The sequence below is a fragment of the Dipodomys spectabilis genome, unplaced genomic scaffold, assembly GCF_019054845.1.
Source record: "Dipodomys spectabilis isolate Male_0828 unplaced genomic scaffold, ASM1905484v1 ptg000009l, whole genome shotgun sequence".
NCBI classification, from domain to species: Eukaryota; Metazoa; Chordata; class Mammalia; order Rodentia; family Heteromyidae; genus Dipodomys; species Dipodomys spectabilis.
Genome location: NW_024870686.1, coordinates 23,240,877 through 23,267,087, shown reverse-complemented (window position 1 = coordinate 23,267,087; position 26,211 = coordinate 23,240,877). Strand labels below are relative to the sequence as shown.

Sequence of the window (26,211 nt, the reverse complement as noted above, 5' to 3'; positions counted from 1 at the left end):
ATGTAACTATTTTCAGCTTTTTTTGTGAAGCTATACTTTTCCCATCTCTTAGGTGGATTCTGGAAATCTCACGAAGATGTTTTGGTTTGCTGATCATTGTCAAATTATTATTTCCATGTGGGACCTAGGGCAAGGACATACTATTTCACCATCTTGCTGCCATTATTTCTTCCAAATTAATGTTTCATTTGGCTGAAATGAATGTGCACGTTAAGTTTAACAAAGTTTAACTGACATCAGCTGATGTCAGTTGATGTCAGTTGCAACATTCATATGCCTTTTGGTTTTGCCTCTTTGAGATTTAACCCAAACACTTCAAGAATATCTTGCAGTAAGTATTGTTATAAATTGGTCTAGTTATGTATTGATTTCCTAACAAATGATCACAACCTTGGATTAAAATTCTATTTACTTTCTTAAAGATCAGGAAGTTGAAAAGCTGAAACCAGTTTTTACTGCATTAAAATCCAAGTATTGATGAAACAAATGTTGGTTTTATCAATGATATACTGATATGATATGTTAATAACCTTCAGATGATGAACTTAAGTCTCAACCCTAAGATCAGATCAAGAGTAAGTTTTGCCTCTATTTCACTACTTTGGCTTTCCAAAATAATAACATACCCATGACTTCTCAGGTACCTACCTGACCTCCTTTCCAAACTTCTCAGTATTTGTGTATATACCTATTTTACTGATTAAACAGTAGGTCATGATCATTGCACAAATAATGATAAGTAAACAGTATTCAGAGATTGTATTCCAATTGTATTTATAAATATAAATATATTTAATTTCAGAAAGTTATTATATGAAACTTTTCAATCCCCACTTTAGTCACTATATTCTACATACTTTTAACTATTATATTCTCAGTAAGATTTTTGGGAGACACTTTCATTTAAAGATTCATTTTACCAATATGGGCTCCAGTAATGTCTGCAGCCCAAATCGAGCACCCATTAATAAATTGCTTTATATAATGAAAGGGACTCGACAACTTTGATTAACAAAAAATCTTGAGGTGAAAAGTTATAATGGATTATATGTGGGTGAGTCCGAGGTAGTTGCAATGGTTTTTAAAAATGAAAGAGAGGTCATGAAAAGATCATGATCAAGTATAGAGAGACGAAGATGCCACACTGCTGGCTTTGACAATTAGCCAAAGAATGCAAGTGGCTTTTGAAATTTGGGTTAAGTGCAAGTGCATGGATTCTCTTCTATTCAGATGGAACATAGTTCTGCTAATACCTTGATTTCAGCTTATTTCAGTAAACATAGTAAGACCTATTTCAGATTTCTGACTTCCAAATCTGTAAGATAATGTACTTCTTAGTGTTAAAGACATTAAGATGTGGTAATTGGTTGTTTTATGCAGCAATAGGAAGTGAATGCATCAGAATTACAAATGGCATGATGATAAGGATTTAGCCAATCTTTATTTTCAGTCTAGTTTGTTTCCCTATGATAAATTCTTAAGAAAATATTTGAAGTGTCCAGAAAGTGTATACTAAAATAGGTATAATTGCTTTTATATTTTACCTTTTTTAATCATAATATTTTGCTATTGTACCATCAGTCTTTATCAAAATGAAGAATTAATATCATGTAAGCTTTCAATTATTCTCTATTTTAATGTACATTTAAATGTTGTTTAACCCGTCAGTATGTCAAATTTTAATTTTATGGGGGAAATAAAAAAAATATTCCTTTTATGATTTCTTACATTGAGAATATACTTTTTTTGTCAGTCATGGGGCTTGAACTCTGGGCCTGGGTGCTGTCCCTCAGCTCTTCAGCTCAAGGCTAGTGCTCTTCCACTTGAGCTACATCACCACTTCTAGTTTTCTGGTGGTTTTATTGGAGATAAAAGTCTCACAAACTTTCCTGCCCAGGATGGCTTTGAACCATGATCCTCAGATCTCAATCTCCTAAGTAGCTAGGATTACAGGTGTCTGGCTGAGAATATATTCTTTCCCTATAATATGTGAAATTTTAATTTTTATTTGCTTCCAGTTTTGTACATTAATTTATGTTTGTAATGCACATCACTTTGCAAGTGTTTTAGTAAAACTACAAAAAATATAATTTTGTACTTATGAGTACTTTCATCCACTTGAATCACTTTCCCTTCTTTTCTTCCCTCCCATGGGTATTTATTTTTAGCATGCATAATGCCAACGACAGACAGTAGTAATCATTGTAATGTTTGCACCCTCACAATTTGTTAAGCCCAATACATCCCAGAACTTCGTTAAAGTTGAATGACACTGATTCTGTCTGCTTAGTATGATGTGGATGGCGCTTTGTTCTCACATTTTTGTGTGTCCGTGTATGGACTATGAAATTTTCTTGCTTTGTGATGTGGTCTTAAAGACTAGTCCTGCGATTTGCAATGTTCTAACCTAATATTTTGTCCAACAAAAGAGTTTAATGAAAGAGTAACCAGACAAAAGTATACATTTGACATAGAAATATTGTAGAAATAGAGCAAATTATTGTAGTTGAAAATATATTTTATACTTGATATTCACTACAACCCAATTAGTGAAACGTGCACTGTTGCAACAGAAACTGTTCTTTAATTAATATGACTAAATGAGTTACAGATTAAAAGTATCTCAGAATTTAAAGTTCATTATCACCTGTGTCTAGACACCTTATAACCAGGCAACTTATTTCATGCTAAAGTGATCCACGTCCTTTGTAGAAAATTTGACTTCTCAAAAGTCTTAATACTCCACTTAAACTCTTTCGACAATTTCTTTCACCATTAAAAATCTAGAATAGTTTCCTTCTTCTACTGATCAGCTTTAAAAATACCCTTTGAAAGAAAATATCATGCCCCTATTTATAGATACTTCCTAAAATTTCTGAATTATTGTGTTTTTGAGTGTTGGAAAAGAGAACAGAAATTATCTTTCAGGTCTGAAACTTACTCATATGTTTACTTCTGCTGAATTCTCTTCCCCAGTTCAACAGTATCACAAGTGGAGAACTCTGACAAGTATATCCAGGCAGACAAACAAGGATTAGGAAACATGATAATGGATATTAAAATTGTGATCCAGCTTCAAGAATGATACCATCTCACCATTATAACCAGCCTTATCATCACTATCAACATCATAATGTCAATTATTGTATATTGCTTAGTCTATAAAAGTCATGTGTCCTTGTTTTGAACCATCTGGATCCATATCAAATTCCTTAGAAGTAGGCATCATTGTTAAATAATTTGTTTAAGCTATCTAGAAAAAGGCTGAGCCTATATGGAACAAACCCAGATTGTAGGCTATCTATTTGAACCCCGGTGGTTTAGGTATTTAGTTTTGTTGTTGATGCTCTAAATTAGAGGGCAGCTTTGTTGCTGTTGTTGTTGCTGCTGTTGTTGTTGTTGTCTTGAGGCTTGAATTCTGGTCCTGGGCACTGTCCCTGAGCTCTTTAGCTCAAGACTAGCTCTTTGTAACTTGAGCCATAGCACCTCTTCCAGTTTTCTGGAAGTGGTTGATTAGAGATAAGAGTCTCATGGACTTTTTTGCCTGGGCTGGCTTTGAACCACAATCGTCTCAGATCTCAGCTAGGATTACAGGCACCCAACCTGAGTTTAGTATGTTTTTCTTTTAAACACTGATTTGAGGGATCCTTTAAGGTCTACTCCTGGATGGAAAGCTGACTCTGCCCTCCTCGCTGCCAAGTCTCCACCCAGTGGCACAACTGGAAGAGGTCACATCTGCATCCGCTGAGATCACATCTGGATTCCATGTGGCCACATCTTTCCCAGCACCCCTACCCTAGATGAGGCCTAGCCCAGGGCCGGTCACCCTCTTTTTCCCAGGATCTTTCCCAGCTGTGTAGAGTTCCAACATGCCCTGGTGCCAGCCGTTATGATGAATGAACGGACCCTTTACCTGTGGTGTGGGGTGGTGTGGTTCTTACTTGGCCTCTTCTTTAAAAACAACAGATACTAGCCTGGCTGAATTACTTCATTTGATTAATTATTTCAAAGGTCAAACCATATTAAATAAAATGGTTTTCTAATATAAATTCTAACTATAAATTGAACTGTGTTTTCTTTACAGAATTAATCAATAATCTCTTAACAACATTCTAGATCAGTTTAGATTGTCTACACACTGCTATGGTTCCTGTCAGCCTGTAAGCCTTGTTAGGGTGATTTCCTTTCTCATTCTCATCCATAAAACTACAGCTAACACTTACTCATTTCATTAACTTCCAAGGAATAAAGATGAATTACAAGAAAACTAAAATATTTGTCCATACATGAAGTTACTAGAGAGTAAAGCCAATCAACTTATTTTATCTGAGCATATTAGGTGCTTTTTGTGTTGGAATATTAAAGAAATCACGATCTGGAGAACTCCAGATTTTAATAGAGGGAACTGAAATCACAGTTAAGACTTTTTGAAATTAAAATGTCGTTAGTCTGAAAATAAATAGCATAAATGGATATTTGTTTTAATTTTTCAAAGCCCAATACCACTGCTATTGAATAAATTATAGGAGGTAAGAGTGACCTTTCCTTAGACCTCAGAAGGGTTACTCAGGATGCTGAGGTCTTACTTGTTTGGATCATCTTTTGATACCCAATTTTCTAACTAGTCCTCACATTTTTTTGTATGAATCTACTTTGCTGGTAAAATGTTTATCTTCCTTCTTTCTCACATTGTCACATAACAGTTATGAAATTCAATAACAACCCTTTGCTAAAATTTCTTAGATAAGAAAGTCTAGATGGCAAAGTAGACATTTTTTTCTTATCAGGGAGTATGGAAAGTGTTAGATTTATGAACTATTTCCAATGTTGAGTGAGCTTTAGTAGTTGTTAACCCCATAGAAGAGTGTTTAGAGTGTAGTAATGTTGCCTAAAAGGAGCAGGGCATGATGTTACTCTTTATGACAAGATTGCATCTGACAATGGACCTGGGTTTGAGAAAATAAATTTGTAGTTTGAGATAAAAAGCTCTTAGAAACCAACTAGATGAGGGCATTCAGAGAAAACTGAAATTTCTGTCCAAAGGTTCCAAAATCTCTGAGAAATTCTGTCTGTCTCTGTCCCTCTGTCCTTCTGTCCCTCTGTCTGTCTGCCCTCTGTGTCTCTGTGTCTCTCTCCTCTCTCCCTCCCTCCCTCCTTCCCTCCCTCCCTCCTTTTCTCTTTCTCTCTCTAACTCTCCTCCCCCCCTCTCTCTCTGGGGAGGTCTTCACCTATCGAGGGCATTGTGACAATCATTTATTAGGTAACATCAAGAAGGACTGTAGAACCTAGTGATTTCAGATCGTCTCTCATATGGATGCTGATGACATTTAGAATGGCATGGCCTTTCTGAAGTACAGTTTTCATAAGGATGAAAATCAATTGTAAACTATGTCAAAGAAATACATGTGCTTCTCTTTAGAGTTGAAGGTATTGTCTCTGTCAGTTTATTTGTAGGTATATAAGATGAGGCAGAGAGGAAGAGAGGAGGACAGGGGGGATTTGTGGTCCCAGCTATGGAGAATAACTGAGAAGTTATCTCCACTGGTACAAGTGCCAAGTCTAGAGACATTTTCTTTTAGTTCACCCACCCAATAAGCCAGCTTCTTTTTCTTTCTAAGTATAGAATGGAAGAATACTTGATTTGGTTGAGTCATCAAACTATGGATGAAGCAAGGAAGAATCTCCGTAAGTTCCTAAAATGATCCAAGTCTTTTCTCCTCAGTCACTCTTACACATACCTTCTCATACTTACTTCCAAGTAAGCAATATCACCTTCAAGCATAGTCTTCGATCTCCACTGCCTCACATCGCCTTACCTATTCCCTTTCTTCTTCATCTTTTCAATATCTCTGATACATCCTTGCCCAGGGAATCACTCCCACCTCTAAACCTTTCTACAAACTTTGAATTTGTCAAATGGCATTAGCCACACTGAGACATCTATGCTATCTATTGTCATATCTTCCTTCAATATTTTCATAATATATCTGTTGGCAGAAAGAGGGATTTATTCCATTTGATATGTCTACAAGGTCTGTAAAAGATATTTAAGGAATTTGAGCCGTTAAAAGAAAAATAAATTTGGTATTGATTTTTCCCCCAAGGAAAATGGTATTCTTTCTATTCCAAACATGCTGTCTTGGCTTCACATTTAGTTGTTCATAGATAGAACAAAGGTAAAAGTATCCTATAACACGTGTGATCTCCAATCAGTTCTCAGCTGTCTCTTGGTGCCTCCAGAACTATTGTATCATTCTGTTATGTATTAGTTTGACATATAAGTCTCAAATATATGATCTGACAGTTGGACAATAGATGTATGAATTCATTTTATTATGTTTATGATTCCTTTTAAACTTCTGTAACTAAATTTTGCAATTTGAATATAGACTAAATATAGAGAATCTGTAGATTTTAAGACATCTGTGGTAGCTTAAAATAATGAACAGTGAGAACATATTTTGTCCAGGATAGGCTGTGCTATAACTAACAAGAAAATGTCATTTTTCTCACATTAAAATATAACCATGCAATCCTCTTCCTAAAACTCTTCAAACTAACTAGCAATAACCCAGAAATGCTCAGAGAACTTAGATGGCATTCCAAATGATGAATATCCATTATAAACTTAAAGATTGATTCATGGCCATTTGAATCAAAAACATTGACAGTTATTAAATTTTGGTTTAATGTATGCCCTTACATTTGATCTAATATAAATCAATAAACTACACTGGGACTTAAATGATTTAATTTAATGGATAAATCAAATTTTAGAATAAATTTATACAGTAATTTTGCAGCATGAAATATACAGCTTCTAACTTGATGCTAATTATTTATTTCCCTTTTTAGTGACATTAGTGATACTCCAGCAATTCATATTTATGGACTCTTTTTTGATAATTTCTTTGTAAATCCTCACATCTTCTGGTCACTATAGTAGGGGTTTGAAAAAAATATTTAGGTTTTCTAAGTCTAACAACATTATCCTCATTATATTTCTTTTGTTTACATTGAATATAATTATAGTCATCTTATTCCTTTTTATTAAAATTATTACTCAATTGTTTGAAATCTCAGCATATTTTAAATGATCATAAATATTGTTGGTCCCAAATATTCTGCTATGCCTTTGTTGTTGTTGTTGGTGGTGGTGGTGGTTGTGGGGCCTGAACTCTGGGCCTGGGGGCTGTCCCTGAGCTCTTCAGCTCAAGGTTAATGCTCTACTACTTGAGCCACCTTCCCAGCCTCCTGCCATGCTTTTTATCTGGGGATATGTTCCCTTTGGCCCTAAAATAAAGAATTGTTTGTTGAGGATTTGTTAGAAATTAAAAATTTCACTTTTTTCATTTTCATAGAGCATTGCTAACTTTAATTAATAAAATAATAAATATACTTTATTAAACTATCTTGTTCCAGTTAATTGATCTATAACTTATATACAAGAAATTTAGCAATATTATATATTTTTATTTTATACTTGGAGAACATTTTTTCTCTACCTAGGAACCTATGCAGGCTGACTAAGTCTTGTCTGAGAGTTATAATTATATCAAGACAATAGCATCCTATCTGCATATATCTGAAGTGTGATCAACTTATTTTATTTGGTAAGATATGAGTGAAAAGCAAAGCTATTAGGAAAATTTAGATAAAGACCAAGGTTTAAACCTACAATTATCTCTTTGCAGAAAAAGTGTGTATGCAGGAAAATGACCAAATAAGGAACATGAAATACATAATACCATGAAATAAATGTAATAATGAATTGAGGAGTTGAATGATTAACAAAACTAATGGTTCTTGAAACAAATAGTAGTTGAGTTTTCCCTCTCCAAAATAATCTACAATACACAGTTATTTTCCAATTATGAGCATGGACAACTAAACAGATAATAGGAAATAAATTTATTTAATTTGATAACAAGTAGTAAGGGACTGAACTGAAACAACAAACATGCACTAACAATCAATTGGAGTTGTCTTTCTTTTTTCTTTGGAGCCATTTTTCTTAAATATAGTCTTAGCCGGGAGCTGGTGGCTCACGCCTGTAATCCTAGCTACTCAGGAGGCTAAGATGTGAGGATCGTGGTTCAAAGCCAGCCCTGGCAGGAAAGTTCGTGACACTCTTATCTCCAATAAAACCACTCAGAAAACCAGAAGTGGAGCAGTGGCTCAAGTGGTAGAGCATTAGACTTGAGATGAAGAGCTGAGGGACAGTATTCAGGCCCAGAGTTCAAGCCCCATGACCAAAAAAAAAGTCTTAATTTTATGTCTTAGAGCAGAAAAGCATAACTGAAACTTCTAAAACTGTTGCATATCTTCTTATGATTCATACCTTTACCAGAGACTTTAAAAATCTTTCCTGATCCTCATACTGTTTTCTACATAGCACAGGAAGTCAGATTCTATGCCTATAGCCAGAGTTAGGATTTTTTTTTTAAGGTCGGAACAAGCTTGGGCATTGGGTGATCCTAGAATTCATAGTACAGTCTAGATTTTTAGGGCTCCTGTTCTCTAGTCTTTCTATTCTAGATTCAGCGCAGGTTACTTTGGCCTCTGACCCTATGTGAAGTGCCTGTATTGCTAGAGAGAGTTTGTTCTGATGTACATTATCACTACACTTAACTGTAGACACTTATTTACACAGGAAAGTATACAACCACAGGCTCTTTGAGATGCTATACTAGAATGACTTACATGGTGAAAACATCCAGTGTATCTCCAGCAGTTCTTGCCATCTCAAAGTAGGTTTGCAGAATGTTGACGGTTCCAGAAAGTGCTTCATGACCACAGCCACAGAACAGGGCAACCCCAGCATAGAGCAAGATGGTGGCGATCAGTGATGCGTAGGGAATCCCTCCCAAGCATTTAATACAGCACTCAAAACACCCTGTAGGAAATGAAGAGAAAACAAAACAAGTGAACTTTTCATATTTGGGGTTGATTTAAGTAACAAAGTTTTTTTTTCCCCATTCAGCATTACAGGAAATCATGTTTGTATTGACAGCGGACACTAGTTCAAACATTTAAATCAAATTTTAGAACATCCTAGTGGGTGTAATGATCAGGTTCCTTATATTATAACCCTTCCTCCAAGAGGAGATGCTACTCATGGCTGAGAATTTCCACTTTCACTCTCAAATCCACACAGGTATTCCTTTGTTATCAAGATTTCCTATGATAATCTTACCACATTAAAATGTACGCTACTCTATAAATTTTCTATGCTTGTTTTTTTATTTCAATGGAATCTCTATGACTGTGTGTTTCAACAATTTGAAACCTACTAATGCCTTCTAAACTCAACTTATTGTTTTTAATATGTTTATTATTGTAAAAATATTGTATAGAGGTGTTACAGTTACATGAGCAAGGCAATGAGTACATTTCCTATGGAGCATTGTTGCCCTCTCCTTTGTTTTTCCCCTACCATCCCTTCCCTACCACCTCCACAACCCGCACCTAAATTGTAAAGTTCGTTTTTCAACACAGTGTCTTGTACATCTCATTGTTACAATGGGTCCACCTGTATCCCTATTTAAGCATGTTGTTTTTTTCCCTTCCCTTCCCCAAATTAGAGAAGTGTATATACAAGATGCAGGCACCAACATCAAATACAGTGAGAACAGGGGTTATACCGTGGAGGAACATACAAAGATCAAAAAAAAATCACATGGTACCTTATAAATACGTTAGAAACAATAGCAAGAAAGAAAAAACCACTTGTGTCCCTCTCTTGGGGTTCATTTCGCTTAACATCATCTTATCTGGTCATATGTTCATAGCTTTTGACCTTTTCTGCTTGTCCCAGACATATACTAGTTATGACTGTTTTTGACCAGCAGATTGTAAACATGGAAGAGAATGGAACAGACAATATCTGAATTACTGCCTATGGAAAGGGGAATCATTTTAGTTTAAATGCTCTTTATATAGTGACTCATAATGTAATTTTGATTTGTTTCTATAGTTCATGAGAATTACACAAGGGAATTACTTCCATAATGGTTCCTGTGAGACTAAATGAGCTCATATGTAAAAAATAGTTTTTAGTATAATGACTGCAATAAATGTTACTTACCATTACTAGACACCACCTTAACTATTATTAAGAATAATTATTCTACTGGTATAGGGTTGTCAAAAATTTTTGATCAAAGAAGCCACTTTTTCTTTTTGAAGTTCCATCACATATATCTCTATTGAAAGATAGCTTTTGGTATTTAGTCTGAGACAGTAGAATGCCATGGGTGACAATATTCATGTGTTTTGTAGTAAGGAATACTGATGAACTATTATGAGTCAGGTAAGAAGGTTTACAAGTTAACCTGCAAAGATAATCCTAGTTTCCAAGAGATTGCCTCCATCTTCTATCTTCTCAACTCATGTTCGTACACTAGAGATTCCTTCCAACTTTTCTTCCTTTTCAAATTTCTGGTTCAAATCTCACCTGGTCAACACAATGTCCTGTCTCCCACCCCAACAAAGCTAAATAATTTTCCTGTAATTTTTTTTCAGAAAAAACAATTGAGGTTTAAAAGTGGATTGCGATTATGGAATTTAGGCCACTCATAATTAGATATATGGATGCTTTATTTAGAAGATATTTAAGAATAGAACATGACTACTTCAAAATGCTTGGGTTCGATGTTCCAGACTTGATTCTGCTGTGCAATATTTGCAAATACATAAGGAGATACCTTGAGGAAGGACTGATATCTAAACACAAAATCATTTATGTATTATGTATACATATATTTCAGTATATCAACTGAAGGCAAATTTATAAAATATTTTAGCATGTCATCATTCTGTGATCTATCACATGAGATCAGGTATGGGATTTACTACTGGCAGTATCAAGACTCAGAAAGGTTTCAGATTTGAGAGTATATTGAATTTCAAAATTCAGCCATATATAAGTGGATATATATACTTATGCTCTATATATGTTATATGGAGAACATATATAGAGAACATATATACATATATATGGCAAGAGATAATTGCAAAGTTCCTGTGTGAAGTGACTATATCCACAGATTGAGCTAGATTGCTATTTTAATATTTCTCATTGAACTGGTTTCTAGAGAATTATAGCCCAGAGGATGTTATGAAGGGAATCTGAACACCTCCCTGCTTTTATAGCTCTTGCTCATACAACAAAAATCATTTCCTGAACATGCCTTCAGGACACACACACACACACACACACACACACACACACACACGTGGGAAAGTAGAAAAGGTTATAACAGCTTGAAACTTCATATAGTTGGAAAAAAATTTTCATAAGCAGATGGTTGAGACCAGTGTGTGTAGTATTTGAATGTCATTGAACACAGTTTTAAATAGAGATTAACAGGGTGGCAGAGAAACCTTTGAACTATTCTCTTTAAAGATCTAAAATTCTCCTCTTGCTAATTGTTTAACAAGATATGAGTTAAAGATAAATTTGAAAGAAACCAAAGAAAAACTCCTTTGACTCAAAAAGAATTTCAAATCCCACTTCTCTGTGATTTGGTTCCTGTGCTAATCTCAAAACACTTAATACACCTTGAAAGTACCTTAACAAAAAAAAACAAAAAAAAAAACACTTGATACAGTTGTGGAAGATTTCTTTTGCAGCCATCGTGTTTGAGATGTCTAAAACAGATAAACATATTCAGCAAAATTCTTTCAAGTAGAATAAGCTCAAATAAGAAAAGAATGTCTAAACACCAAATTATGTTTGTTGGGTCTTATTTATTTATTACACTTATTATTGTGAAAATACCATACAGGGGTTACAATTACATGGGCAAGATAATGAGTACATTTCCTTTTTTTATTTTTTATGTTTTTTAAATTTTTATTTTTATTTTTTGTGAACATACTGTACAGAGGGGTTACAATTACATGGGCAAGATAATGAGTACATTTCCTATCAAGCATTGTTACCTCCTCCTTTGGCTTTAAGTTTAAAAAAATACAGTTAAATAAAGATTAAAAAAATAGTAAGAATAGATCCAGAGAAGATAAAATGATAATCAAGAGATTATAACGCACTACCACTGCAGACTTGCGGTTCTAATTCAGAGTCAGTTTGTGCTTAATTCACACTTTTATTGTGCTTTAGATAAGCAATATTATGTTCTATGCTAAGCTCTATATCCTCAAGAAATAATAAAACCCATAGTATTGGAAGATTAAATATATATTTAATGGAGTAGCAATTTTTAAATTTAGAACATAATATAAATTCTCATTAAGGAAATTCCAATAAATGAATTTTGACATAAATTCCAATAAGGGAAAATGGACAAGTCTGAGGTAAATGCATTTCCAAATGAGTTAAAAATCTCCAAATTAAATGAAACTATTTCAATGCTTCCTATAATGTTACTATTTAAATTCCTTATATTGTTTTTACTGACAAACACAATTTTCTCTAAGCCAGTATGCCAGTGAGGTAAGGCTAGAACAAATTCAGTTTAAAACCTGATCCTCTCTGCAAAACTTTAATACAAAGAAAACAAAAACAATCTTGATCTCATCAGGTACTTGTTAATGGACTATGTTCCAAATAACCCTCTTATTCCTAGGAGTCTGACTTGAGTTCCTACTGGATTTAGAAGAAAACTCTCTGAACTTCCATATGGAGACGAATCATATCATTTCAGTATTCTCTCCAGCTGCCAGAATCCCACATAGTGGCTGGCAGGGGAGCTTCTTTCCACCCACAGTGAAAAGCAGCCTTGGCAGAGCAGGAGAGTTGCTATAGCAACCATATCCCTGGACCAGGAAGCACTCTCAACAGCCACTCTTTAAGGGTAAGGATTCTCTGTCCTCCATCATCACGTTTTTACCGAACAGAAAGTGCAATTAAAAAAAAAAAAAACAACCTTATTAAATGAATATTACTGAAGACAGCACAAGTAGAGTGCTGGCCCTGGAGAAAAATACCTTTCTTCAGATAATCTCTATAGAAACAGTGAAGATCACTTTGCACAGAAACCATTTTCAATGCTAGGAGTTATGAGAATAGGGCCATTAATTTGCAAATAAAGCTTTGCTTCGGGATCAAATAATGAGGCAGAATTGGAATATTATAGACATATGTATACTCAGAAGCAATTCTTATAGTCAGTGTCAGATCTATTGTCTCAAGTGAAATAAAACAATGCCTTTTGTGTTAAGAGGAAAACAAATATTTAAAGTTTGGTATTATTCAACATGCTCTGAAATATTAACATTTGCCCAATATTTAGTGAGAATATGCATTTTGGTACTATTTTGTACTATTTTGTGCTATTATTAAAAACATTCAGGGAAAATTGAAACAGCCTGGGCGCCCTGTCCCTCAGCTTAGTTTATACTCAAGGTTAGCCCTCTACCATTTGAGCAATTGCACCGTTTCTTGCTTTTTCTGATTAGTTTCTTAGAGATAAGGATCTCACATCACAGACTTTCTTGCCCAGGCTGCCTTGGAGCCGTGATCCTCAGATCTGAGCCTCCTGAATAGCTAGGTTTCCAGGCAAGAGTCTGGTTTCTAATTATTTTTAATAAGATATAATTAATTTATTATTAATATCTTTAACTCCTTTCATATCAAAAAGTTTAAAATTCTTTTCTATTCAGTTGTTATGAGTTAATGGATCATTTTTTATTAATTTTTATAATTACACTATCTGTGAAAATTTTGTCCTTTATTGCTTTCATCTTTTGTACCTTTCTAGTGTGTGTGTGTGTGTGTGTGTGTGTGTGTGTGTGTGTGTGCGCGCGCGCGTGCGTGCGCGAGCCCGCGCGCTAGCACGCCAGTACAGAGGTTTGAACTCAGGGCCTGGTGCTCTCGCTCAGCTTGACTGCACACAGCTGATACTCTACTTCGGCCATGCACCCAACCAGCATCTCACAAGTTACTTGGAGAGAGAATCATACTGACTGGCTGTTTTCAAATTGTAATCCTCTTGGTCTCAGCCACTAGAGTAACTAAGATTATCCATGTGATCCATCAGTGCGTGGCTCCTCCCCCTCCTCCCTCTGCTTCTTTTTTTTTATTATTGTGAAAATACTGTACAGAGGGGTTACAATTACATGGGCAAGATAATGACTACATTTCTTACCAAGCATTGTAGCCTCCTCCTTTGTTTCCCCTTCCCATCCCTTCCTAGCCTCCCCCCCCCCCTCGCGCCCCCCCAATCCTCCCCGCCCCCCCCCCCCCCACCAAAGTTGTGAAGTTCGTTTTCGACATAACGACTTGTACATCTCATTGTTGCAATGGGTCCACCTGTATCTATTTAAACGATTTGTTTTTCCCCTTCCCCTCCACAAATTATACCGACATCAAATACAGTGAAAGCAGGGGTTATACCGTGGGGAGGGACATACAAAGCAACAAAGAAATCATCTTATAAATGTGTTAGAAACAATCGCATGAAAGAAAAAAAAAACATTTGAATACATATCTTAGGGTTCATTTCCCTAACATCACCTTATCTGACCTTTTCTGCTTGACTCAGACATATACTAGATATTGCAAATAAGGGAAACCATGGGACCTATGTTTCTTTGGGCCTGGCTTACTTCACTTAATGTTTATTGCAGCATTACTTACTATAGCTAAGATATGGAACCAACCCAGATGCCCCTCAGTAGATGAATGGATCAAGAAAATGTGGTATATATACACAATGGAACTCTATGCTTCCATCAGAAAGAATGACATTGCCCCAATTTGTTAGGAAATGGAAAGCTTGAAAAAATTATATTAAGCGTGGCTCTTTTTATTTATCTATTGGATGTCTATTAGATAAAATCAGTGATAAATGGTAAGGAAAGGTATCTCTCAGAATTCATGTTATTAAAATAAACACTTATCCACTTACTGTGGCTTGCCATTAATTTGATGTTAGTATATTTTGGGAGGCAGAATGGAGAGTTCATAAATTGGAAGGCAGCCCAGGCGAGATAGAGAAACCATGTTCTCCCTAAGCCCTGCCCCCTCACCCCAAATAAAAAGTTTCATTTTAAATCTATACTAAGCTTTTATATCATGTGATGGAAAATATCTATAAACGTTTCCTTTTGTTATTTCAGTAACTTTTTCCAGGTTAAATGTTACGTTTTTAATACATTGCTCAATTGCATGTTAACAATTTGTTCAACATTTTAGCATTGATCAGTTTGGTCAGCATATAATTATTAAGTCACAGCTGTCAGACACTTTGATAATTGCTAGAGCTGTGTAAGTTAATAAAATCATGAAAATCTCGGCTTTCCTTGTAGAGGTGAGAGAAAATAATAAACAAGGTGCTAACGTAATTATTGGTGAGTCATGAGAAGTGCCAAAAAAATAAACAGAGGAGAGGAAGTATTAGAATAATTCAATTTAGTTTTGTATAGCAATTTTTATTGTGATTAAATGATTACATAAATTTTACAAATTTCACAGTATTGTGGGATAGTGATACTTCCATTGTCTTTTTCATGGTCTATAAAGTTGATGAGTTCTATAAGCTTTGACAATACAGTTATTTCTTCCACATTGGGTGATATGCAGATTTCTTTCCTTTTGCTTAGTGTTAGCTGTTCCCTCTTTCTGCTCATTCCCTCCCTCCTATCACTGCCATTGAGCTGCTTAGTTTGTTTTGATCAATTTAGTTTTTAGTATAGAGTCCAGAAAAATAATAACTGAGGCAACATTTGTGAAAAGATATAAAGACAAAAATATGAGTTTTAAAAGTTTTAAAAGACGAATGAAAACCTACAACAAATAAAAAAAGATAAAAATGCAAATTGTAGAGAAAAGAAAGTAATTTAAACGATAAGACTAGAAAGACCAGCATCCACAACCATGTATAATGAGGTTAATTTATAAACTAGTTGAAATGGAAATCGGTTTATTATTAAAAAGTTAACAACAATAACAAAAAAAGAAGAAAAGAAAAAAAATTCCCTAGCATCAAGTAACCAAAGTCTCTATATCAATCGTGTTCACTGCATTTCTCTTGGGGGAGATGAATCCCCTCCCTGGAATTGAGATCTAGAGGCCTAATACTGGCTTAAAGTTGCTTCCAGAGCTGTCCTAACTGAGAAACTGAACTCTAGCTATCAACTGTGGTCATGGAAAATAAGTGTTTTAGACAAAGCTACCTTTACAAAGGGAAATCAGAAGATAACAGCTTAAATGAATTTTTTACAAATAACTATATCTGAAAATTTGTAACAATTTCAGTTTAGCTTTGGGTTCTTGAAGAAGCTGTAGGAATGTCAATGAAGTAGAAGCAAGCTGATTTTCACTTATTTTTTTTTACTAGGATACACTGTCCCTTAGGTAGGAATAAAAGAACAAAGACAGCCAGGCTGTTTGAGTCATATGCTCACTCCATTTTCCTCTACCCAACCATGTGGATACACAATTTTTCTTAATTTTCAGGGAGATTTTTGAGCATTTACTACTTCTATACCCTATATTTTAACTGGTTTTCATAAATGTTTTGAAAATATCCAATCAAAATAGGATAATAAAATCAAAATGACAGATCTGGGTGTGTGTGTGTGTGTGTGTGTGTGTGTGTGTGTGTGTGTGAGTGTGAGTGTGTGTGTGTGTGTGTGTGTGTGTGTGTGTGTGTGTGTGTGTGTGCTGGCTCTGGTCTTGAATTCAGTTAAGGCCTGGACCTTGTCCCTAAGCTTTTTTTGCTTGAGGCTAGTGTTTTACCAGAAGAACCACAGCTCCACTTCCGCCTTTTTGGTAGCTAGTTGGAAATAATTGTCTAATGGACTTTTGTACCTGAGCTGGTTTTCTAACCATAATACTCAGATTAGAATTACAAGTGTGAGCCACCAGCACCTGGCTTGAAATAACAACCTTTTATGTGGAATACTTTATTCAGTGCTGAAATATTATTTGACAAACCAGTTTATAATGTTCAAAGGAATGCTTCTAAAAAGAGAAAAGATCTACCCAGTTTAGAGGTAATCTTAATTTTGTGGTTACATTTCTAAATCCCCAGAAGTGATTTCAAAAACAGAAATGCCATGATCCTCTCTCTTGAGAACCTCATCTGTTCTCATCAAGTTCTTCTGTTTAATTTGAATAGTATAGAGGAACCACGTAATACTGAATTAATTTTTATTTTGAACCTGCAATGCTTTACAACTAGTAAATCCACAAGAAAACACATGCAATACAAAGATTAAGTGGGTACTACTCTCAGAAATAGAAACAAGTAAATACATAAAAATATGAAGCGTATAACTTGTGGTCTCCACAAATTTTATGAGCAACTCTAAGTATGTGCATTATTTTCATCAGATTATTAAGAATAACTAGTGAAAAGTATGTGAAAGCTAATTATAAATTTTTTAGAAAAAAATTCTTTTATTTTGAAATATGTTTTTTTCTAAAGATATAGATAGGTTTTTTTATGTAGAAGTATATCACTAATTATAGAACATTTGGTACTGGTCAACATGACTTAGCAAGAATGTTTTGATTAATTAAACTTGTTTCCCCAGGCAAAAAATGCTAATTGCTTCAATAATGATTAGAACCATACTTGCCTCACTGTGATTAATAAGCCCCTAGAGTGAAGAAAACATGCTTCTGATATACAAAAGCAAACTTTGGGAGGGAAAAAAAAATAAAGTGCAAGTGCACAAACTCCCAAACTCACAGAAGGTTTCTGTCGACCGCATTTGGCCATTTCATATCACACTTGGACACTCAAACTCTCATCTCTCCCTGCAATGAATGCTCCTTTGATGTAAATTCTCCAGACATCTGCATAGTCTCTTCCCTTAGGCTTTTGGCCTAAGTATTACTCAATTGATCCTCTTCATTCACAAATCTGAATGATTATTATATCTTAGCAAGAGATCCTAAAAGTATCTTATCTCAAAATGAAAATGTAATCGAATGGTTAACTTTTTTCTTTTTTCTTTGCAGGTCCTAGGGCTTGAACTCTGGGCCTGGGCACTGTCCCTGGACTCCTTTCACTCAAGGCTAGAACCCTACCACTTGAGCCACAGTGCCACTTCTGCTTTTCTAGCGGTTTATTGGAGATAAGAATCTTACAGATTTTCCTGTCCAGGCTTGTTTCAAACCACGATCCTCAGACCTCAGCCTCCTGAGTAGCTGGGATTACAGGAGTGAGCCACCTTCCCTCGGCTATGGTTAACATTTTTATAGGTTTACTGGACTCACTGGGAAGTTTTCTTTTAGAATCATCTGGGCCATTACAGATGAAAGGTAAATAGGCCTGCAGTCAGCTAAATGCCTTAGAGACAGTATGCACATTAAATGTATGACCCCATCAGCTCCTAAGTGTGGAACACGTGAGGACATCCCTGTGATCTTTCCCTTCCACGGCCTTTCTGGGGACTGGTTTGAGAATGCAGGCAAAATGGTGAGACACACTGGAAGAGGAGCTCCGTGAATGAGAAAGCAAACGCTGCTCTCTTCCTAAAGGTTAACCTACGTGGAGTTGTTAGAGAAAACACGGGGCCAGATGTGGTATCGCATACGTATAATCCTCGCCTTCGAGAGTCAAAGGCAGCAGGAGCATTTATTTGGACTATGTATGAGTTCAAGTCCAGCGTGAGATACACACCAACACACCATCTCAAATGAACAAACAAATAAGCAAACACAACAAATGGGATTGAAAAATTTGCAGCCACTCTTACAAGCAAAAGCACAAATTAAAAATGCAGCGATTTAAATTGCTGAAAAAAATTAGAAGACAGAGTGTCTGCTTTGACCCCGAGGTCTTTGACACGACACCCTGAAACATTACAGGATGGAATAGGAGAAACCCTAGGTCTCCTTGGCACAGGACGGAATTTTCTTTAAAAAGACCCAGAAACACAACAAATCAAAGAAAAGTTGGACAAATGGGATTGCATGAAATTGCAGAGCTTCTGCATGGAAAAGAACATAGCTAGCAAGATCAATAGAAGGCCCATGGATTGGGAGAAGATCTTCACTAGCCATATAATGGACAAGGGTCTCATATCTAAAATATACCTGGAACTCAAAAAATTAAATCCCCCAACAACAAATCCTCAAAGAAACAACTGCCCAATAAATAAGTGGGCTAAAGACTTGCAGATAAACTTCTCTGAAGAGGAAAGAAGGATGGCCAATAGACACATGAAGAAATGCTCAACTTCCCTAGCCATAAAAGAAATACAAATCAAAACAACATTGAGATGCCACCTCACCCCAGTTAGAATGGCTATAATCAAGAACTCTAATAACAACAGATGCTGGAGGGGATGTGTACAGAAGGGAACCTTACTGCATTGTTGGTGGGAGTGTAAACTTGTTAAACTACTTTGGAAAGTAGTATGGAGGTTCCTCAGAAGACTCCACATAGAGCTCCCCTATGACCCAGCAGTCCCACTTTTGGGCATTTACCCAAATGATCACAAACAAGACCATACTAAAGCTACCAACACAACTATGTTTATTGTAGCATTATTTACCATAGCTAAGATATGGAACCGACCCAGATGCCCCTCAGTAGATGAATGGATCAAGAAAATGTGATATATATATATATATATATATATACAATGGAATTCTATGCCTCCATCATAAAGAATAACATTGCCCCATTTGTTAGGAAATGAAAAGAATTGGAAAAAAATGTATTAAGTGAAGTAAGCCAGGCCCAAAGAAACATAGGTCCCATGGTTTCCCTTATTTGCAATAACTAGTATATGTCTGAGACAAGCAGAAATGGTCAGATAAGTAAATGTTAAGTGAAATGAACCCCAAGTTAAGGACTCAAATGTTTTTTTCTTTCTTGCTATTGTTTCTAACATATTTATAAGATATTTCTTTATTGCTTTTTATGTCCCTCCCCCATGGAATAACCCCTGTTTTCACTGTATTTAATGTTGGTATAATTTGTGGAGGGGAAGGGAAAAAATAAATTGTTTAGGGATATAGGTGAACCCATTGCAACAATGAGATGTACAAGTCATTATGTCAGAAATGAACTTTACAACTTTGGTGCGGGAGTGAGGGGTGAAGGGGGGAGATGGGAAGGGATGGGAAGGGGAAACAAAGGAGGAGGCAACAATGCTTGATAAGAAATGCACTCATTACCTTGCCCATGTAATTGTAACCCCTCCATATGTTATTTTCATAATAAAAAATTAGAAGACAACTAAATTAAATCTAGAAAAAATCAATTACTTATAGAAAAATCTGTTTAACTTCATTTATGAAAATTATGACATTTGCAGATAAAGCCACTGTAGTTAAATATAAGAGTCTTTTAAGGGAATCTGGTAATTTTGAACTTACAGAATTCATTCTAAATTTAAAAGAAAAATATAGTATTTTTCATTCCATAATTACTACAATGTACTAAAATTAAATAGTACAGCAAAATTTAAAACCATACTTTCAAATAGTTCTTATATTGAAATACTACATCAATATATATGGAATAGAGAAATAGAATAATTGTAACCTGATAATCACATTATGTTGTTTTATCACCAACTTTGGCAGAATATTTAACATGGTAATAGAACAATTAATTGCAAATAGAAACAAATTGCCAGAATTTGTTGAAAAGATAATTCTTCAGAGAGGCAAAATGGCCGAGTTTCAAGGTACAAATGTCATAGTGCAAGCAGGCAGTGGAGACTCAAAAGCTTAAATGTATTTTTAAATCAACAGAGAACAGTAGTTTTATTCTCCATTTCTATCCCCAAAGCTCTTTCCCTCGCTGGCTCATTAAAGAAGCTATTATCATCTGCTCTGTTGCCTAAAGGCCAGAGAAATATTGGTCTAAATCCATAACACATTATCTTTTTAATGTCATAGAGAAACTGTTGATTCCATTTGAGCATAAACCTGTCATTTTGTTGCTTCTACTATAATACAAATGAGCACCATGATCATAAAACATACACACACTGTTTTGTAACAGCAATTTTCACCCCTGACCAATTTGTCCTGTACCTCAAATGTCCTTGGCTTCTCTGGATCAAATCCTTGGTGACCCTTAGCTGATGAGGTCTAAGATAGAAAAAGGGGGTTAGCGATAGAAGAGAAGAAAAAAGCAGCCTGTGATTATGTGTGTACAGAGGGCTTCTTTTAGTTCTTTTGTGTTCCGTTCACCACCCAATAACCATAAGAGATCTCACCCCATGGATGAAAACCTGCTCTTCACATAAATCTTTTTATTTCAGGTGACTAATCCTCAGAATTTCATGAATACACACAAAGCTCATTTTCTTTTCCTGCCTGTCACCTCAGGCGACAGTGAAATCAAAATCAGAAATACTGCAAAGGAGAAGGAGAATGCTCACAGCAGACATAACAAGCAGAAGTAGTAAAGGCGACGTTAAATCTTATAATCTTTAATGTACACTCTAGACTAGGGCACTGAGTGTCTGAACTGTGGCTCACATGTGAGGGGTAATCAGCACCAAGACAGATACCATGTCTTACGGATCTTTATATATCCAGAATTGCAAATGGAGTTTGGTTTATGAACACAGAAAGCTATCTAATTATTTTTGTGATGTTTTTAATTTGGTTGTTTTTATTTCTGTTGCTCTCATGGCTATGGATATCTTAAGTAAAGAGAGAAAGTACCAACTTTTCTTATCAGATTGTCTACTAAGGGTGTTTGGCATATCAACTCAAATTTGAATTGAATGCGTAGATGGAGCTTAGTTTATGTATGGAGGCAACATTACCATGTATTATCAATTTTAGATATGTAAACAATTGAGAGGATTTCTTTAAATTTTATTGTACTGCGCAATGAATCCAAGACACTGAAGTTCTCTACCACTTCAGACATGCCTCTCATCCTCTTAGTTTGTTTATCCTTTGCCCATGCTTGGCTAAGAACTACAATCCTTTTGTCTCTACCTCCTGAGTCATTGGATGTGAGCACCTGTGTCACCAAACTTTGTGAAAAAAATATTTTTATCCAAGATAATTGACAGTGTTCATTTCAAGACTGAACTTGAAAGTGACAGAAAGGAATTAGAGTAGAAGATACTTTGATGACAGAGAATAAATGCATTCCAATAGTGTAAGAATTTTTTGGTAATCTTTATTCCCAAATGTGGACACATTACATATGACAATTTATGTTATATACTTCCTATATATAAAAGGAAATATTAATATCCTTGTGGTGCTCAGGATTGAACGCAGCAGCCTTGAGCATGCTTGGCAAGTAGTGCACCAATTAAACTATATCTGAACTTGGTTTAATTTTAGACAGTGTCTCCCTACCATTTTGCCCATGTTGACTTTAAATTCCAGATTCAACTCCTTCTGCCTTCCAAGTAGGAGGGATTACATACATGCACCATCACACCGTTATGTTCATTTGTTTGCCTTATTTGTTTTGTTTTTGAGACATAGTCTTACACTGGATATGAACTCATGATCCTCCTCCCTCAACTCTTAAGTACTTGGATTATAGAAATGTGCCACTCTACTACCTAGCTGTTCTCCACAACTAAAATTAGCAATATTTAAAAATATCTTCAGCATTTGTATGTATTCTTCTTCTTTTTTTTTTTTTTTTTGGTCGGTTGTGGAGCTTGAACTCCTGGGCTTGGGCGCTGTCCCTCAGCTCTTCAGCTCAAGGCAAGTGCTCTACCGCTTGAGCCACAGCATCACTTCTGGTTCTCTAGTGGTTTTATTGGAGATAAGAGTCTCACAGACTTTCCCGCCTGAGCTGGCTTTGAACTGTGATCCTCAGATCTCAGCCTCCTGAGTAGCTAAGATTACAGGCGTGAGCCACTGGCGCCCAGCTGTAGGTATTATTCTTGAAGTGATTTTAGAAGCTCTGAAATAATGAGATTATAAATGAGCCATTCCTTGCTCCTGCTTACATACATAAATCTGATACATGCATGTGAACAATCATTTCCTTTTGCTCAGGGGCTGCATGGGATAAAACATATCACAATAACAGAGAGAGAAAATGAAGAGAAAGATTCCACAAAAGAGACCTTGACCATCCCATGACTTTGAAAAACTGTTCCTGATGAATAAGAGCAGTGTTTCATCTCAAACAACAAATCAAGCAAACCATTGGGAGAATCTTCTCCCTCTTTCATTAGCATGATCAAGACCATTGCAATCATGTATGCAATAAACTACTTAGATGTAGCTGACTAATCAGAAAGTTTATTTACTGAAAAATTGAATACATGCTAATGGGAGCCAAAAGAAAGTAATTTCGGTAGGGGTAAAGGGGACTTGACTGTCCCATTTTGCCATAGAATCAAAGAATTGAACTAATGTTAAGTAAATTAGGAGAAAATATGGGATGTTTATCCCATAGGCTGGTTGCTTTTGAAACTGAAAAGTAGTAAGATGGAGGGTTGGCTTATTCACCTCTAAAAGCACAGTAAGTTACGCAAACGGTTGAATCAACAGATCAACCATGATACATATAAAATTCTAATCCTAAAAAATATCAGGGTAGAAGGACACTTTGCATTATATGTACTATTGTATTAACAGTGTTCGTGACAATAAAATGGAAGTAGATTGAAAGCTAACTGAGGTCAGGAACAGTCCTGTGAGTAGACTGTGTTTTTTCAGAAACTTTAGTAACTCCTTAATTCCCCTGGTGAAAACCTGTTAATGGTCTTTTGACCTTATTGACCTTAATGGTCTTTTGACCTTATTGCCACTTTGAGCTTCCTGTTCATGTGCTCTCCTTCACTACGTCTTACTGTCCTCTAGCACAGAGGACATTCATCCCACTGGCTCTATGCTCTGTTGCTGACCATCTTCCATGAGACCCCTGGTTAGCTAACTCTTATTTTCTGACTATCCTACAGAATGCATTCTCTGTTACCTACAATGCCTTACTGCTTTTTTTTTGTTTTTTTTTTTTTAGAAATAATAGTTCCAGATCACACGGGACTTTCTTAAAGGCGCTTAAGTAGACTTTGACATATCTGCATGATGTAATATTTATGCGTTACCTCCACTGAAATATAAACTCCATGAGTTTATGAGGGAAGTGTCGGAATAACCTCTCAGGAACCAAACAGAATTGTGTTGTTCCTGCTGTTAGCAATAACTAACCATCTCCTTCTCAAATGAATCCCAACCAGCTTCATGATTCCATTTTCACACACATATACATAAAATATATTTTCAGCATGTTTGCCATCCCTCACCCTTTTTGTTCTGTATCCTATTAGTACACACCAACCACAGACTCTTTTTACATCCTATCATTCATTGTATTTAGTGTGGGCTGTTTCTTCAGAGGAGTTTCTTTATGATACTCCACACATACACACTGCATATACTGAGGGCTTAAATTTTTTTTGCTTTTAATTAGAATGTGAACACTTGGGTATTCCTGCTATCTATCATCTGTTTTCCCAAACTCCAGCCCTGCTGACCTCATTACATCTAGACATGTGAGAAATTTATGTGTGTGAGGGGGAGTCTAGCCTAAGGGATTTTGATTCATAAATGCCTTCGGAAAATCTAAAGATATTATGGAAGAGGCATACATAAAATTAACATCATGAAAATTAGTATCAATAACATGGTATCTTGCACTGCATGCTCTTCAGATAGTGTTTTGTTTAGAGTTACATATATAATGAAATTATAACCTAAATTCATAGAAGAATGAAACATGATGATTTATAAATAGAATAAATGGTCATCCCAAAGATTCAGTGTCATTGTGCAACTCATTTGACTGTGCTTTAAAAGTTTAGTTTGGAGAAAGATCTTTAAATTTTTTGTTTGTGTTTTTAGTTTATCCTCTCAGTGCTTAAATTTATGCATAGTTTTTAGAAGAAAAGCTGGCACATGACAAGAGTTTAAGAAATCCATTATTTCACTATTTTAGCCTGAAAACATATTGTTGGGCTTTTATTGTGTTGTGGTCATTTTATCTATTATGGATGAATGATACATTAATATATTTTTATTTTTTACCACACTGGCTTTCATTCAGACTTAGTAATTTTAGCCCTTAATTCAAAAACAATAAATTAGAAAAGCATTAAAATAAGTATAATAGGAATCAAAGATAATTTGTGTACTGCCTGTCAAACAGCATAGTCTAATGTTCTGAATCAATATACAAAGTAAATAGATACATTATCTAATACTATAATTGTTTAACTAAAATGAATATTTTGCAATTCATTAGACAAGATGTAAGCCTCTAAATTAAAAATCAGTTTGTCACTGTGAAATATATAATGGAGAATAATGGAAAGAGTGGCATTGATCAAGATGCATTGTACTAATAAATTGATGTTGAGTTGAAATGCTTTTGAACAACTATTTAAAGATAATAAAAAATAATTGACTAAGCTGGGTGAAATGGCTCACATTTGTCATCATAGCGACTCAAGAGGCTATGATGGAAGAACTGTGGTTCAAGGCCAGCCCAGGCAAAATTCATAAGAAACAATCTCAATCAATAAAATCCTGAGTGCAGTGGTACATGTCTGCCATCCTGGCTTCACAGGAAGCCTAAATAGGAGACTCACAGCCCTGGTTGGCCTAGGCATAAAGTAAGACCTTATTCAAGGCATTATACAAGTGAAAAAGGCTGAAATGTGACTCAGGTGGTAGAGTCTTGTCTACCAAAGCAAGTCCAAGGCCCTGACTTCACACCCTAGCATTGTGAATAAAAGAATAAAAATATAAAAATTACTTTTATAGAAACATATTTCTCAAAGGTACTGCACATTTAACTCATGCTTCATATCTTGATTTTTTTTTTTAATTGTGAAAATACCCTACAGAGGGGTTACAATTACATGAACAAGGTAATGAGTACATTTCTTATCAAGCATTGTTGCCTCCTCCTTAGTTTTTCCCCTACCATCCCTGCCCTCCCATCTCCATGACTACACTCCCTGCCCCTCACCCATCTCCCCTTCCCCCCCCCCCCCCCCCCCCCCCCCGCCAAAGTTGTAAAGTTTGTTTTTCAACACAGCATCTTGTATGGTTGCAATGGGTCCACCGGTATCCCTATTTAAACAATTTGATTTTTCTTTTCTCCTCCACAAATTATACTAGCATCAAATACAGTGAAAACAAGGGTTGTACCGTGTGGGAGGGACATACAAAGCAACAAAAAACACCACCTTATAAATAAGTTAGAAACAATAGCAATAAAGAAAAAACCATTTGTGTCCTTATCTTGGGGTTCATTTCACCTAACATCAACTTAT

The 26,211-nt window shown here is 35.5% G+C and overlaps 1 protein-coding gene across 2 annotated transcripts in view; it reads right to left on the bottom strand.

Moving 5' to 3' along the window:
* Gpm6a (glycoprotein M6A) overlaps positions 1-26,211 on the bottom strand; it is a 239,798-nt gene that overhangs the window by 26,040 nt on the left and 187,547 nt on the right. For both annotated transcript variants that reach the window (XM_042700864.1, XM_042700855.1), the window contains exon 2: positions 8,704-8,896. In XM_042700864.1, the coding sequence (XP_042556798.1) occupies positions 8,704-8,896 (193 nt within the window). The remainder of the gene's footprint in view (positions 1-8,703; positions 8,897-26,211) is intronic.